The 17,567-nt window shown below is 36.7% G+C and overlaps 2 protein-coding genes across 2 annotated transcripts; one reads left to right on the top strand and one right to left on the bottom strand.

Annotated features, from left to right (window-relative positions):
- Positions 1-2,064: 2,064 nt before the first annotated feature.
- On the top strand, positions 2,065-10,149 carry LOC100259616 (sulfoquinovosyl transferase SQD2). The gene is made up of 11 exons (XM_002278832.5): positions 2,065-2,775; positions 4,180-4,246; positions 4,738-4,808; positions 5,425-5,542; positions 6,263-6,336; positions 6,548-6,603; positions 6,702-6,785; positions 7,017-7,104; positions 7,205-7,282; positions 9,234-9,290; positions 9,476-10,149. The coding sequence occupies exons 1-11, from the start codon at positions 2,405-2,407 to the stop codon at positions 9,969-9,971; spliced, it is 1,560 nt and encodes a 519-aa protein (XP_002278868.2). The 5' UTR covers positions 2,065-2,404; the 3' UTR covers positions 9,972-10,149.
- A 570-nt stretch (positions 10,150-10,719) lies between these two features.
- LOC100257936 (BAHD acyltransferase DCR) lies at positions 10,720-12,779 on the bottom strand. The gene has a single exon (XM_002278765.5). It carries the CDS (start codon positions 12,669-12,671, stop codon positions 11,187-11,189), a length of 1,485 nt encoding a protein of 494 aa, XP_002278801.2. The 5' UTR covers positions 12,672-12,779; the 3' UTR covers positions 10,720-11,186.
- Between the last annotated feature and the right edge of the window lie 4,788 nt (positions 12,780-17,567).

The following is a 17,567-nucleotide window of genomic DNA, read 5'->3' as shown; positions in this document are numbered from 1 at the left end:
TAACTTTTGAATTTTTTTTTTTAAATGTACTATTTTGGGCCAAAACTCGGTTACGAGGACCCATCTCTCTTCAACACTTGATATAGACATATCATTAAAAATGATTACAACCCGCACTTTACCTAATCCAACCAAGTAAAAAAGGGCCGTGGCTCAAGACCCTAGCTTCGAACATAAAAGTAGTAGAATTTCTGCATTCATTAGTGCCGGAAAGTTCACCACTAACACTCGAAAGATGAACTACATATCGAGTAGTGATAAAAATAGTTTATTAGATCATGTGTTGGTCATCATGATGCAATCCCATCGCAATCCATGTTTTTAGATACTGCTGCAGGATCAACCGCTACACTTCTGGCTCTTGAAGCAAACATTGTTTCAGATTTGGGATCCTACCTTTTCTTATCCGACTCCATGTTCTCTTTTTGTGATTGGGCTTGAATTTTTAACTGAAAAAGACTTCATAAATAAACTGAACGAAGACCATTCCTAGCATGTCAGTTGCAGTGTCGAATTGCATCATCGAGAAGTGCACCCATGGCTTCTTGTACCAATTTCTCCCGACATAGGTGCAATCCTTTATTTATGGCCTTAACTACCACTTGTTGCTTCCATGTGCGTCAGCCCATAAAGTCCTAGTTTGGACCCAAATCGATGTCCCGTTGCACTTATAGGCCCAATATTCCTGTCCAAATGGGACCTTAAAAATGGGCTAGGAAACAGGTCCAGAGAGCAAACCATGAGTTTTTATGGCCCAGGCCCAAGTGAAGCTTGCTCAGAACTCTTTAATTCCGATGGGTCCATTTTGCTCAGGAGGCTTAACCTGCATGGCATGAGTCATGATCAACCATATGTGATGGTATCTTAAAGCACAAAGGCACCGATAAAGCATGGTTACTTGAGATTATGTATATTTCAATATGGCAATCATACGTAAATGACAGACAAAAATGAACAAGAATATTCAATGGAATATCTTATGGTTCTCCTTACTTCTAAATATCTCAAATATCTGTGTCATATGACTCATATTCATCAAAATTTCCAAAAATATTTTAGACATGTGAAAAGTGTTGTATGCTATCATCATTAGTCTCTTTTCTCTTCATTAGTAAAGGGAATATGATACTAAATAATATATATTTTGTTTTTATTAAAATTGAAAGTATTTTAAAAATCTTAAAAATATAATAATAATAATTTTTATTGTTTAAATAATATTTTTAAGTAAAATATCACTAGTTCCATTTTTCAAAATAAAAAATAAAAAAATATGTTTGATAATTAGAAAATATAAAATATTTTTTTTCTTATAAAAAAATTATCGACCTTGTTTAATAACTATTTTAAAAACAATTTTCTATTTTTTTGAATAAAAAATAAGAAAGCACATTTTACCATTTATTTTAACTTGTTTTCTAAAAATAAATTTATAAATATGAAAAAATGATTAAAATGAAACACTATATATATAATTTATTTATAAAATATAGAAAATAAATCAAAAATATTTTAGAATCTTAAATAAACATTTATTTTACAAAATATTAAAAAATAGTTTTCAAATGTTGTGTTTTTAAAAATATTTTCCAAACAAAGCCAAAATGTTTTTAAATATATTTAAATCAAATTAACAATACTTGGGAACAAACTTTTATTTTAAAAAATATTAGAAACTTGAAAAAACACTTAGAATAGGTAGTGTTTGTTTTTTTGGCTTTTTGCTGAAAACCATTTAATTTTAGAATTTAGGTTGTTTGTTTTTTTACTTTTTCATGACTTATTATAAACTTTTTACTAAATAGAAAAAGCCAAAATATATGGCTTTTTTTAAATAGAAAAAATAACACAATGGTTTTTTTTACTTTTTAATACTTAATAGAAATAAAATACTACAAAAACAAACAACCTAATATTTAATACTATTAAGTATTAAGGTTCTATTTAGAATTAAGTAAAAAAGCAAACACCACCTTATATGTCTTTAAAAAAGATATTTCAAATTAAAAGAAAATTATTTATTTTGACTTAATTTTAAAAGCTAATTTGTATCAATCTCATTTTAATCAAACACGTTTCTGTGAAACAACGAAGGCATAGAAAGGGCGTGTGTCGATGGATGGGAACGATGGCAAGGGGAAACTGAAGGCAAAAATAAGATAAAGCAGAAGGCAGCGTGCAAGAAAAGAAGAGGCTCCAAAGGGGTAGAGGACGGGACCAGAGGGCATATACCCATAAATGCTTCCATGGATTCCACCACAGCCTGTTCACTCAATGGGGTATATCCACTCCAATAGGTCCCTTCAATCCCATTTTTGATTCCTTCTATCCCTTGCACTCCATCGCATATCACTCCTATTAATCTAATCCATTCTCTCCAATCTCTCAACTCTATTTAACAGTCATGTCCACTTCTCTCTCTATAAATCCTCCCTCCTTTTCTATCATCACCACGACTCCCTCTTCTCCCTCCTCCTTCTCCTCCTCCTCTTTTTCTACTTCTTCTTCTTCATATACCTCTGTTTCTCCGAGACTACTCAGTCTTTATCCTTCTACAGCAAAGCCCATTACCCTCGTTTGCCGACAAGCTCGCTTTTCTCCATCTGAGGGAGCATCAAGGCTTAGGAGGAGGACTTTGGCTGCAAAAGGAGACATGACCATTACAGAAATGGGGGAAGAAGACGAAGAGGAGGAGAGTCCTCCTCCTTCGCTCGAGTCGGAGGCAACTTCCAGGCCTCGCCGTATCGCTCTCTTCGTCGAGCCTTCTCCATTTGCGTGAGTCCTTTCTTTATTACTATTATTTGACTTCTTCATTTGTTTTTACTTTCGTAAGCTCTGGTATATTTCCAATTACAACAACCCCCTTTTCTTGGATGCTGTCTTTGTTTTTCTTCTTGTTGTGTAATGTATTTGTTAATTTGATGCAATTTTTTCTTCATTTTCAAGTGACTCTCCGGTTTTGGGATTGGTTGCCTTTAATCTCTGGGCTAGTTATGTCTTCACTATATTTGATAAATTGACTTTGAGAGGATGAGGTTTAACTATGAAGCGTTAGTGGTGAATTGTAGGGGTTGTAACCGTTTGTATTTGACAGTGTTGTTAATTCTAGCATAATTTAGGTTGGGTTGTTAGCTAAAACTCTGGTGCCGTGAGTCGTGAGTCTTTATGTGACTTTGGTGGTTTTGTGTAGCCTAGCTCTATTTTTGTCGGGTTTTGTCATTTAACTAATAGATTAATTTGCCATGCCAGCATCATATATTTGGAGATTTAACGTTTTTGAGTTCTTCAATATTGGCATTACCTTGGTGGATTCAGCTTATTTGAGCGTATTGTTTTATGTGTTGTTTGATTGGGCTTATTGTTTTGTATGTAATCGGCTTAGTGATTTCGCTGTGTTGAGAGTTTGTTGGTTATAGCATGGTTGGTTATAAATGGGATTTATATACTTATTTTCATATTTGGCTATAATTAAGGTTATTTGGGTGAATAATAATGAGTGCTAATGTTTGGTTTGTATCTTTAGTCTCATGGACATTCTAGCTCTGTTATGGTAAGTATGTAGATTTATAATTTATCTGCTTTTGATATTGATCTCCTTTCATTTTTATGAATGCTTGTTTTTTCCATGTGTGGTGTCCTATAACTCACATCCTAACTTAACGATTTTAATTGCAATTTTAGTGGGTAATTTTAATTGGCTGGTGTCTACGTGGACTCCTACAGATGGATACTTTAAGTGGCTTCTATGCTTTAAACATAAATAGTCGATTGCATATACGCACATCACACATTTAAAACTGTGCTGGCATAGAAGCTATAACTTAATTTGCCTCCTGAGAATCAGAAGAGTTCGGATTCGGATAAGGAGTTTGGAGACAAATATCCTGTTAAAATTGTGAGCAGGCTATTGCTAATAATTTTAGATGTCTTTTTGGTGTGTTTGTGTGATTTGTTTACACTACGGTTTTGACAAAGAAACATACCAGCAGGATAACATAGATCTCATCCTTGTACAGTTCATCACTTGTATTAGTAATTAAAACTTAAACATGCAGTAACACATGGTAGGTTCCTTTTGAAGATGAAATCCTGATTCTATCTTTTATTTTGTTACTTAGCCTGCTATTTAGAAGAAACAAGTGGGTATTTACTGAGCACCATATTCTGTTGATTTTGCAGATATGTGTCTGGATATAAGAATCGGTTCCAGAATTTCATAAGATATCTACGTGAAATGGGGGATGAGGTAAATTTTCCTTTATCTGTGGTTCAATACGTTATTGACCATGATTGTCTAAGAGCTGAACCTTTTAATTTTAATCTGCATCATATTAAACTGAACCTCGTTGCGAGCTAGTGTAACTTAACTATCTTGAGCTGATACACGATGTACTTAACTATCTTCATCACTTCGTTTTATCAGCTTTTTTTTTAAGTCAAATTAATAACTTGGTGCTTGTGACAATGAACCAAGCTACAAAATTGGCCTGATCAAAGCTTGGTTGAACTTGAACTCACTCCATGGTGTAGATAATCTGCTATTAATTTAGCTTTAACAGTGGCTAAAATAAAAAAGTTTCAGGAGGAAGCCATGATCTTGTTAATAAATGTTTTAATTGTCACCCCAAATATCAAGCACTAATTTGAAAGTTAATGAATTGACAACAACTTGGCTATAATATCTTCAAATGTTTTTGCATGATGAATTGACAAACTAATTTAATTACTTTGTTGTAGGTAATGGTTGTAACAACGCATGAAGGGGTGCCACAGGAGTTTTATGGAGCAAAACTGATTGGGTCACGGAGGTTGCTACAGTTATCTAAATTTCAAATTCAGTTATCTAAATTTAAAGTGATTTGTTCAACTTCTTGTTACCCTAATTTCTGATGATTTGTTCAATAACATTTTTCATCATTTATGGTTTATTGTGTTATCCTATGGTGTTTACATTAATAGTCTTTTGAACTTTTCCAAGTTGAACGATTTCTTTTTGCAACATGGTTTTTTTAGTACTTTCTACCATCCCATTTTTTTTTTCCCCTAGCATTTTCAAACCTGAATTGTTTGTTGAACCACTTGAAATGTCAATCTGTTTGGTTTCTAGGTTTTGAACCCACCACCCCCACCCCTTTGGCTCCTGGATCTGGAGCAAGAAGGTTGTAAAATAAGTTATTTACAAATATATATTATGTGAACATACTTTGTTCATGGTATCTCTTATTTTGTTACATCATATTAATTATTAAAATTTCTACTTTGCACTCTTTCAAAATTTCAACTTCTTGTTCACATGTTCTGTTGAACAAGATGGTTAAAACATGTTATGCAAGATCTTGTACCCTTTTTGGTCAATTTTCTTGGTTTTGAAACATGGTTTCTTCTCATGGCTTGTGATTTTATTTTTTTTTGGTTTTTTTGCAGCTTTCCTTGCCCATGGTATCGAAAGGTTCCTCTTTCTTTGGCACTTAGCCCTAGAATAATCTCAGAGGTTGCCCGATTTAAGCCTGATATAATACATGCATCATCACCTGGAATTATGGTAATTTTCTAACTCATGCTTATTTTTGTTCTTTTTGGAGTGCATGATATGCATTACGGGCCTAAATCTTACAAACCTAAGCTTTTAGGCAAAATTGGTTGTTTAACATGGTATTAGAGGTCTCTTTTTGTACGCTTATTTTCCCACTTTATTAAGCCCACATGTAAGCCTAAAGGAGACTATTTATGGTTTGTTTATTTGTAGGCCTGTGAGTGCCTATGTGTCTCTCTACATGCGAGCATGGGTTTGCATATGAGGGAGGGTGTTCCTATGTGTGGGTATGGGGTTGCATGTGAAGGAGGGTATTGGAGTACATGATTTACATTGTGGGCCCAAATCCTATAAGCTAAGGTTTTAAGAAAATTGGTTGTCTAACATGGTATTAGAGCCCTGTTTTGCAGAAAGTCATTGTTCGAACCCCGCTGCATGTTTATTAAGCCCACACGTAATCCCAAAGGAGGTTATTTATGGATTGTTTATCTGTGGGCCTGCGTATGCCTATGTGTCTCTCTATTGTGGGTATGGGGTCAAAGGCGTGGGAGGGTGTTGGAGTAAATGAATTACATTGTGGGTCCAAATCCTACAAGCTTAAACTTTTAGGAAAATTGATTGTCTAACAATTCTCATTTAACATAATTTTGTTTTTGTTTTGGGAAATCAAAGGAAGAACTAATCATTGGCATGTGATGTATGGATTGACAATTGCTGACTTTATTGTAGGTCTTTGGTGCTCTCTTTATTGCAAAACTATTGTGTGTTCCTATAGTGATGTCTTATCACACCCATGTTCCAGTGTGAGTTTACTTCTGCTTTCATCTTCCTGAGATAATTCTTAGCATTTATATGCTTTAATCTGCACCCATATTAATTGAGTGGAGAATCCACATGTTTATTTGTTGCTGATTTTCAACTTGTAAATGTTTACCATTTTTCAATTTGATGCTAGAATTACAAGGTATACCAACTAGTGCTTGAACAGAATCTTATTCTTGCTTTGTTCTGCAGATATATCCCAAGATACACCTTTAGTTGGTTGGTGAAACCCATGTGGTTGATCATAAGTATGCAAATTTTCTTTCTGGCCTCTTAATTTAAACATGGAAGCTTAAAATTTTCAGATAGGTGAGCTAATAATTGTTAGTTTGGTTTTCCTTGTTAGAATTTCTTCACAGAGCAGCTGATCTCACTCTGGTGCCATCAGCAGCCATTGCAAGGGATCTCCAAGCTGCTAGGGTAACAGCAGGTCATCTTTTAATCTTGTACCCAGTTAAATATCACTCTCCATAACCAACCTCTTTCACTGATATCAAACTTTAAAATCTAACCATGTGCAATAAACTCACTTCCTGCAGTTTTTTGGATTTATTTTTCTTTGTGCATGGATGTCCATTGTGCAACTGTTGCAAAAACAAATTGTAATGATGTCAATGGATCAATATTGAAAACTAAATTGCTTTATCTCTTTGCTTTGCAGCTAACAGAATTCGTCTTTGGAATAAGGGGGTTGACTCTGAAAGTTTCCATCCTCGTTACTATTCTCACGAAATGCGTTTAAGACTAAGGTGGGTCCCTTTTCTCATCCCCTCTAACTTTCATTGCCTTGGGATTCTACTTTACATGCTATGTACCTTTTTTTTTTTTCTTTTTTTTTTTTCTAAACAGCAATGGTGAACCTGAGAAACCATTGGTAATCCATGTTGGAAGACTTGGGGTAGAGAAGAGCTTGGATTTCCTGAAAAGGTAATATTCATCTACTTTATTGTATAGATTATTTTCTTACACATGTTGGAAATGAATGTATTGTTTTCCCCCCATATTATTTTATTATTCTCTTTAGGCAAATTAACTAATGTGGTAGCTGATAAAATCAAAACAGTCCATTACTAGAAAGGTGTTTCTCCCAGTGGTCCTCACATACTTTCACCAAGTGGAAAACCCTCCAAAAGTTCACATGGATACCCATCTTGCTTTTGTTAAATTATCTCAGAATTTTGCCAGATGTACATACATAAATTTAAATAAAACATTTCTACTACCTCAGTCAGCTTTTGCCAAGTGGAAAAACCTCCAAAAGTTCACAAGCATACCCATCTTGCTTTTTGTTAAATTAGCTCAGAATTTTGTGTGAGAGAAACAAAAGAAGTAGAGAAACTCAAAACAAATATCTTCTAATCTGATGACAAAACCATGGTTTCATCTCTCTGTAGGCCCATTTTAAAATAACTTGTTACAGAAAGGTAAGTTGTGGCTACATGGTTTTCATCTTTTTTTTCCCATAATGATGAGTTACAAAAATGTGAGTTTTGGTTACAAAAATGCTGAGTAATCACATTCTATTTTCTGTTACTTTACATCTTTTGTAACCTTGCAGTTTTTTATATTACAAAACAAATTTCTCTCTTTTTACATGATAAGCTAAGATGAGAAAATATGGCATGGGACCTTTGTGGGATCTCTGCATCTCTAATAAGTTCATTCCACTTAAACTTGTCAATTGTAATTATGTTTAAAAGCAAATTACAATCTCACCTAAAGAATAAGAGATAAAAGTGAGTTTTCTATTTATATATTAGTCCTTTGATTAACTAATAATCCTTGCAAGTTTTTTGGATTGTATCAGGATAATTGTCATTACCCAAACTTATATGTGTCACCGCTTATATTTGAACCTTTTTCAATACATACATACATATACAAATACATATACATACTTTGCAAAACATTCTATATATTTACATACACACGCGCACACACACACACACACAGATATGATTTCTAAATTAACCAGAGGGAATTTCATTCAAAAAATACACGTAACACAATTTTGAATATTCTCTCCTACTATAGGAGTAATGGATTTTTTATTGAATATCTACTAGTTATAAAACCCAATAAGTTCATAGATGGTCTGCTATTAGCATTAACAGGTTGCAATATCAAAGCTATAATAAATCAACACAACCTAGTGATATCCTCAAGTCAAGGCTTTTATTAATCAAAACAATTCTTACATGACGATAAGTTCTATAGTTGTTAGTTACTTAGTTCACTAATTATCTTCTAAAAATCACCCATGAAGTCTACTAAGAATCCCTGCTTTATTATCGCTACACATGGCAACTTTTAGCAAGCATGTTTTCCAAGACACAGTTATAATTTGTGAACATATTTTTAATATTATAAGAAAATTAGACTTTGTTAATAATATCTGTTATTAACATGATTTCAATACATTACAATTTAAGGACACATATTACCAATTATGACATGCATGATTTACACCTATGAAATGTATGAAATATAATTTCATTGGCTTTGTAGTGCATACAGTTCTTTCAATAACTTAATTCTATGTAGCCTTTCAAGGTCTTTGAAAGTTTAGTTGGACTAGATGGACTAAACTGAGTAAGCTCTCGAGGAAGTAATTTTTTTCAGCAATTGATGGAGTTCCAGTCCTTGATTTTATGTGCTATCTTTGTCACCAACAATGGAAGTTGGTCTGAAATTGTAACGATTTCCTGGTCTAAGTGTGTCATTCATTAGCCTTCTTTTTCTTTATTATTTCTAATTATGATAAAATTTTCATCATAATTCAACTATTTTGCATTTTTTGCAATGTGCAAAAATCATGCTTGTGTGAATTGTTTCTGTATATTGCAATTTTTGACATGTGGAAGACATAATTGAACAGGGTGATGGATAGACTTCCAGAAGCACGGATAGCTTTCATTGGAGATGGCCCTTATAGGTATGTTCTTTTGACATTTAATGAGGTACTTATTTTCTAAAATTAGTTAAAGAGGCCAATCTCTGAGACAACCTTGGTATAATTCTCATCGAGTTATTCCTCTTATGAAAATCTACCATGAGCTTCATAGTACGGTCAAGAAACCTGCAGTTTTTATTTACAAAACATGCCTTCTTTCTGGGCAGGGAGGAGCTGGAGAAAATGTTCTCTGGCATGCCTGCTGTGTTCACAGGGATGTTGCAAGGTGAGGAGCTCTCTCAGGCATACGCCAGCGGGGATGTTTTTGTGATGCCCTCAGAATCTGAGACACTGGGTCTGGTTGTTTTAGAAGCCATGTCATCAGGGGTCCCTGTGGTGGGAGCTCGTGCTGGGGGAATCCCAGATATCATTCCTAGGGATGATGAGGGAAAGACTGGTTTTCTCTATAATCCTGGAGATATTGAGGACTGCTTAAGCAAACTAGAGCCTCTGTTGCACAGCCATGAATTGAGAGAAACCATTGGGAAAGCTGCACGTGAAGAAATGGAGAAGTATGATTGGAGGGCTGCGACTAGGAAGATACGCAATGAACAATACAATGCAGCAATCTGGTTCTGGCGGAAAAAGAGAGCCCAGCTGCTACGACCTCTACAATGGCTGACAAGACTTTTCTTCCGAACACCAGAAATTAACTACAGGTAATGTTAATGTATATACTTGCAAAGCCTGTTTGGGGCTTCAAAGAAGGCCTCCTGTTACGCAAGTGTGATCATTGTTTTGTATTGATATGTTCATTTTTTGTATGTGTATTGACTATGATTCATAAATAATTGTGATTGGTGTTGCCAATTGTGTGATGAAATTTGTAGATTTGGATAAAGAGTATAGAGTATACTAGATGATACTATTATGGTGGCCACCAACAGTGCTGCCTAGTCGCTAACAGCCTAACCCTACCTTGCCTACAATGTCGTTGAAGAATTTGAATTATACAGAGCATGTGGGACTTGAGAGTACCTAGAGAGAAGGTGATATGAGCAGCAGCCTGCCTGGTGGCGTTTCGTTTTCATACCAAAATCAAATGTAGAAAAGACTTGGCACAGGGTTTTTCTTTTGGCAAATCTGGAAGAGCCTATATTTAGAGTGCTTAGGTGTTGGCCATGGCTATCGCACTGACCTACGGCCTGGCCTACATGCATACCGAGGAGGGAGGACTGACCACCACGGAATAGGGGGTGGCACCTAATCAATTATTGATGTGTTTTACTTTTCTAATTGTAAGGTTGAAATTGCATCTTAATTATGCAATGTTGGCAAATTAGTAAATTAAATGGCTTTTGAAGTATGGTCCTGGATTGGCTGACTATACACTTACATACAAAGGCAATGGAGATTGGTCTGATGGCAAATTGCTTCAATTTTTTAAATCCAAATTAAAGGTAGGTAGGTATGAAAGTGAAAACCGATAACTCGGATGGATTAAACGAGTTGCGATCACAGGGTTTTTACGCCAAAAGGCAGACATTGACATTGATGGGATATAGAACTCCTACCCTCCAGGGCCCCCGCCAAAAACAAAAAAAAAAAAATTAAAAAGAAGAAAGGAGAGGGAAATTAGAGAGGAAAAGTGTGTTTGACCGTTTGAGCACGTGGGAAATAGAAACAAACTGCACTGCCAATGGTACAACACCCAGTACTTAGTACACGGCAAATTAGACAAAACTATAAGCTGCAACATTACTTATCCTTTGTATAGAAAGTGAAATCACACCCGTCCAAAGCCATCGGACCGCAGCCAATCACGAGAGGTTTGACCATTGCCTGACAACTTTTGGCCTCCCCCACTCCCTACTTTCATGTTTCAAGTGCCAAGTTCATAGTTCCAAGTTCCAAGTTCCATCCATTCATCCAAATCCATCACACCATTCCCGATACGTATTGCATGAACTCAGGGTCCGACTCAAGACCCGCCATTGTTTCCGGTGCCAAACACACCTCCAGATCAACCGTTCCCGCCCCATCTCTCCCTGGAAAGGCCGATATCTTCCCGTCAAATTTGTTGGCCTTGCCGCTCCTAACAGCCAGGGGTCTTCCCCACCCGAAATCGTTGTCGTACATGGGGAATCTGGGAGAGCTCCCCATTGTGATCATTGCTCCGTCGAAGTTCCCCAGTGGAAAGCAACGAGGGTTGCTCTCCCAGTCCCTTACTCCCCGCTGCACCGTAGCATCATCGTGTGCCACTACGTTCTTATGCAGCAGATCCGCACACCACCGCAGATCTCGAGACAGAAGTTCCCCCACCGATGCTACCGTTGGGATGCTCTGGATCGCGTTCCCGAAGTAGTGTGCCTCCAATTTCGGCTCCAGCCGGTGACGACAATTAACTGCCATTCGGAACGTCGTGGTCCTGGACGAGGGCAGTTTTCTAGCACGTGTCACTGAACGCCACAGTTGAGCAGAGAGTGACTGGAACGATGAAATCTCTGCAGTTGAATTGGGAATTCCGGTTTCGGAATCGAGAGGTTTCGACACATTGTTCTTCAACAGCTTCCCCAGCACAGACGTTTTCTTGCCGTTGTCCATACCATTTTCTCCGTTAATGGTCTTCCAACTATCGTTAGACCTCTTTCCCAATATTTCGCCCATATCCAAAACTTGTCCATTTGTGGATTTTTGTATCTGGTTGTTGGCTCTGTATTTAAGCTTTAAAATCGCTTCTCTATGGAACCGAAAGATTCTCTCACGCAACGGCTCGTCTCCAGAAAACGTTAGCCTTGGGCCGCCCTCTGGGACTCTGAGCACCACCGGCGAATTGAACACGTTGTCCCGGTTAAAATCTGGTGACCTGCTGATCTTCTTTGCTCCTTTAGTCATCTCAGCGAAGGTATTGAAGAAGTGCCAGAAGGAGGTGCCGTCGGTGACGGAGTGGTTGACGGTGCAACCGATGAAAAGTCCGTCTGCGAGTTCCGTGATCTGAACAGCGGCCAAAGGCTTGAAGTGGCCGGCATAACTGAGAAGGCCATCGAAGGCGAAGAACTGTTTGAAGCAATTGTGGACGTCGACGGGGGAGAGGAGGTCACGAATAAGGAAGTGCTTAGCTTTGGCATGAATGAATTCGACGCCAGCGTCGTTACAGATGATGTGGACGTGGCCGTCGGCATCTGTTTCGAAACGACCAGCGAGGGGTGGGAAATGAGTGAGAGCGGTGGAGAGAGATTGTTTGAGGAGAGAGATGAGGGAGTCAATGGGAAGAGGAGGGCGAGTATGCAACACACCCTTCTGGATGTATTGGCATGATAGCATGGGAAGATCAGAAACTGAGAGCTTCAGGCTCTTGATTGTGGACTTGTGTTCCGGATAAACCGTGCATTTAGACACCAGAGTAACAGAAGAAGAAGGCATTTTTCTTTCTTTCTTTCTTTCTTTCTCTTTCCTCTGGAGGGAGGGAGGAAGGAAGGAAGGAAGGAAGGAAGTGAATTATAATACAGGAATGAGTTGTACTCCGTGGGAGTGAGAGACCAGAGAGGGAGGGAGGGGGTTTATATAGGGGAGGGTGTGGTGTTGGATTCATGCACTTAAGTCGTAGTTTCGTGGTTCTGTTTCCATTACTTTATTGTCTGTCCATCAACCATAGACACAAGTACAACAGTGAGAGAGAGGGGTTAATCACTTAATCTATGGGAAATTTTTAATTTTAATTTTTTTAATTTTTAAAAAAGAGAGGCTGTAGAGGCTGACGACACAACGACACGTGGAGTTCACACAAATACGATTATTACATCAAGTTCTCTTTATAGTTTATAAATTTAACTGGTCAACTCTGGAGTACTGTGCAGGACAAGTCCCCCGGTGACCAGTGTTTCTGTTGGGTACAAAAAGCCTAGAGAAAACCATGAAATTCATAATCTTCGGAGTTCGGACCACTCAAGTCCCAACTCGATTCCCTTCCTTTGATTTCGCAACCCATGTGCCTAGATCTGATATTAGGGATTCTCATTCCGTTCTGTGAGTCTTTTTAAAAACAGTTCTAAAAAATACAAATTTTAAAAAACTATTCAGGCATATTTTATAAAACTGAAATTAGTAAAAAAAAAATTAAAATATTTTTAAAAATAAGTTTTATATTTACTAGCAATTTTAATCATTTTTCATATTTTTATATAACTATCTTTTAAAACAATTATAAGTAAAAAAAAAATTATTTTCAGTATTAAAAAAACTATAAATATTTTTAAAAAATCATTATCAAAAATACTTTTAATTACATAGCTTAAAAAAAAGATTTCAAGTTGTTGCATATGGAGAAAAATTAGATTAAAAAGGAAATGAACGTTAATACAAGGAGTTTTCATTCTTGACCACCCGTCAATACATACCATTTTCTCCATGGCTTGATATCCCCATTAATATGCAGTAGAGATGTTTAGAATAAATTAATACCAAAAAGGCAAAAACTTCCAAAGTTTTTCAGTTCATAACTCATCCGAAAGCACAAGGAATAGTTGTGCCACAATAATATTTAATAATATTAAAAATCTTAGTGGATCACACACCCTTGAAGTATCCGTAAACACACCCATATAGAAATGATTCAAAAATCATTTTAAAAATGAGATAAGTAGAGAGGGAGTAAAGTTGTAGGTGATATGGGACAGGGTTTAGGGCACTAAGGCAATGTGTAAAGATAAGAAAAGCATGTCCCAATTATAAGAATATAGGAAAACTCGTGCAAATGCTGACAATGGAGCAGTGATTTTGTCCCGAGACTTTAGCCATATAATCATTTCTCAGCATCATTCATAATGTGGCATAATTGATCCAACAATAAAATAATTGTGCCACCTACTACCCTTTCTAATTTCTATAACATATCCATTTTCGTGAAGCTTTTAAAAGAGCCCACTCAAAAAAAATTGCTCCTCTAAAGCTCTACATTTTCTCGAGAAAATCCATGTCTTCGGTTTTAACCTTTTCAATGCTGACATTTTAGCATTTTCGACGGCTGCGCCTTCCGCCCCATTCCTTTGACCCACTGAATCATTTTCAACGTGTAAAAAATGTGGCAATTTATTCACACTCTACAGTTGAATCCGCGTGGATACAACGTGATTATCATTGGCATTGCACCCATGGATTTCAATTGCGACACCTCTCTCTCTTCTTCTTCTTCTTTTTTTTGGGTGTTGGAAAAGCAAAAATTGAAAGAGGAATCTTCCTTATCCTATAATTCCACATTTATATACCCTCTAAAATTCACCCATCATCTAATCATTTTTCTTTCAATAATCGTAGGAGCAAGATTTTTCAATGATGATTCTTTCATGACCTTGTCCCTCGACCATGCATATACAATGATAATTTACCCACCCACAGATTGATTTTGTTTTCTTCTTTAGACCACACCTGACCAAAGGGACGTTCAAAATATGAGAGTTCCAATTGATGATTAAGATTTAGTCAGTATTACATGGATGGTACGTGGGTTCGTTTGGTACATGTCACCGCTTATAAGGTGATCTATCCCCCCAACAATCAACACAGGACAAAATCGAGTATCTCTAGTCTTCCTACTCATGATATATTATTAGTAGTATGCGGATGGCTTGATCCCTCTGATCAAGAACGGATTCCTTCACTAATAATTTAGGAAAGGGAAAAGCAGTGACCGCGTGACTTACTGTACTTGTTTGATCCGCGAGGACTCCTAGGAAGCATGTGGCGCACGAGGCACAAGTTGGAAGCAGTACATGAAAATGTGAATTTTCAACAGTTCTACTTCTCCCTGCTTTGCTCGTGACAAAAAAGTGTTCCAATGATGGGCTCAACAAAACCGATCTTTCACGTGTATACAAGCCAATGTCTTGACTGAGATTTTGGGAACAGCTGATATCTTCTTCTTTCACCAATTCCAATGCATACACTTTTATTATTTATTCCGAGGTCTTAGGCTACCAGTTAATTAACATTGTTAAGCCTTCTGATACTATCGCTGGCGTTACTGAAGTCTCGTGCGTGTGACTTTACAGTGTTCCTGGTCTTTTAAATCAATATCTATACAGAAAACATGCTTTTGCACAGTATATAAAACAATTTGCCCTTCAAAACACCCCTTGCTATAAAATACTCTAATTGTGACGAAATATTTTTTAAAATGCTTTGAGACAGTGAAAAGCAAATGCACACTAAACCGAAAATACATCCACTTTCCTATATTAACTAAAAAAAAGTCCCCATCAGTCGCTGTAGTGCGTAGGTCAAGAATGTATCAAAATAGCAATCATTCAACCACTCAAGGGGAAATCATCCCGATGGAAAAATATTATTCAATACATACTTTTGTAGAAGAAACAAAATTGCTTTGAAACATCATAATACCAAAGAACACGCTATAGTTAAGAGGCCAGTTCTGGCATAACACGAGTTAGATCTTTTTCCTTTTTTTTTTCTTTTCTTTTCTCTCTATTTACTTAGCTGTTGGGATTCAATTGGGTGAGAATTAAGCAAGTCATTTTCTGAAATCTGATATATGCTTGAATTCCAATTGTTAAAAGCAGTCCAACCAAGACGCTCGTATGGGGTTAGAGGCCGTATGGAAAAATCAGAACCAGACTAAAAACAAAGACTGAAGAGGCCTGCTTTTTGGACTCGTGTCAAAACTGTGTCCAAGTTCATGCATCTCAGGAATGCTTACCCGTTGACCACCGTTTTTGACACATCACCTCGCCCTCACCATTCATTTCACTCACCCCCGATTATTATTTAATGTATTTTTTGTCCACCACCCTATCTACTCACTATACATCCCATTCTTCCCTTCTTCTGAGCTCACCTAATGTATTTTGGAGCTTCCAAGCCTAACTTCCATTACCCTTTTCTATATTTCGAGTTTTTAATTCTTTTGTTGTTTTTTTTTTCCTCTTAATTCGATTTAGATTTTTTATAGTACCTTAGTCTTAGACTAATACATGGATGAGCAATCGAGCGTGTTTATATAATGATTACATAAGCTTAGAACAAGTATAGCTTCTGCTCTGGCTTAGCTAGTTTCATAAAGCCATCTGGGTTCCTATTTGATTTGAAAAACTTTCAATATCCTAGCTAGAAAATTATGGTATAAAATGTTGTTGCTTGAGGAAAGCCTTTCAGTCTCGGGCATTTTCTTAAGTGGGTGAAAGTGTCTTGAATTAAATAGCAGCATGCATGTTAGTTTTTGGAAGGGCTGTATACTATGAGTAAATTAATCATAACTTTGTTCTTATTAGGCACTAATCCAAGTTGATGTATGAAGAGTATGACTGATTAGCACTATTTTTTAAAAAAATTCTGTTGATTTTTCATTAAGGAGAAAAGGGTAAAAGGATAAGAGACAAGTCCTTGTAGCTGAATTTTCAAAGGTGGATAATGGATATAAGTTTTTAACTGCAACTCCTACATTTGGGACCCATTTGAGTGTGGGCCAACAATTCGGTAATCAGGTCCCTTAATTGAAAAAACAAGTAATAAAATTGACTAAAGAGAAAAAGGAGATTGTCCAAACACAATGGTTTCATGGCCTCTCATCAAATTGGATAGACAATATATGGGAGTGAAAGCGAGGGAGATATGGAGATCTTCCATTATCCATCCTCTTCACGTTGGCCTGGGGAAGGGGAGACAGACGACAATGTCAGCAAAAGAAATTCAATTGCCATTCACAATAAAATGTTTTTATGTTTTGGCGTGGCTCGTGACGTGGCGCTAACTTCCCGCCTCTAATCCTTGTGTGGGGCTTTGAGGCTGGGCTAATCACAACCTTAATGATTGTATTAATATTAATGATCAATGTTCGTGATGCATGTATGCAACTATATTCCCAAGGCTTGAAAATGATTAACGTTTGATGGCAGAACGGGGGGTGGGGGGGGACCTTTTCTTGTTAAAAGTTTATGTTTGTTGGGTGCATTAATTGATTTGTCGCCTCGTAGGTTCGTTATTATTTTTGGGGGAATAATTCGTATGTCCGTTGGTTTAATACCTAACTGCCAGCCCAACGAGAGGGATACCTAAGGAATGATGCCACATGAGCCATGTAGACGAATTCAATTGTAGTCCTGCCCTCTATTACTCTAATACATCACTTTATCCAATATTCCACATGATGATTAGATCAATAGATTGGAAATTGTGCTTTAATACCAGCGAGGCGTTCTAGAAAGAAGAATGTAGTAATATAATCAAATTTGGAAAGAGAAGCCAAGAGGACCTACCATGCCAAAAGAACATAATTTTATATATAGAATTATAGAGATGCGTACCATA

Source organism: Vitis vinifera, chromosome 8 (genome assembly GCF_030704535.1).
Source record: "Vitis vinifera cultivar Pinot Noir 40024 chromosome 8, ASM3070453v1".
In the NCBI taxonomy this organism is placed as follows: domain Eukaryota; kingdom Viridiplantae; phylum Streptophyta; class Magnoliopsida; order Vitales; family Vitaceae; genus Vitis; species Vitis vinifera.
This window is presented reverse-complemented; position numbering and strand designations above follow the sequence as displayed.

Bases quoted from the DNA above. Each gene is read 5' to 3' on its own strand.
- LOC100259616 (XM_002278832.5), top strand. From the start codon at position 2,405: ATGTCCACTTCTCTCTCTATAAATCCTCCCTCCTTTTCTATCATCACC. The intron at 2,776-4,179 runs GTGAGTCCTTTC...TTGATTTTGCAG, and splicing joins GTCGAGCCTTCTCCATTTGC to ATATGTGTCTGGATATAAGA. The intron at 7,283-9,233 runs GTAATATTCATC...ATAATTGAACAG, and splicing joins AGCTTGGATTTCCTGAAAAG to GGTGATGGATAGACTTCCAG.
- LOC100257936 (XM_002278765.5), bottom strand. From the start codon at position 12,671: ATGCCTTCTTCTTCTGTTACTCTGGTGTCTAAATGCACGGTTTATCCG.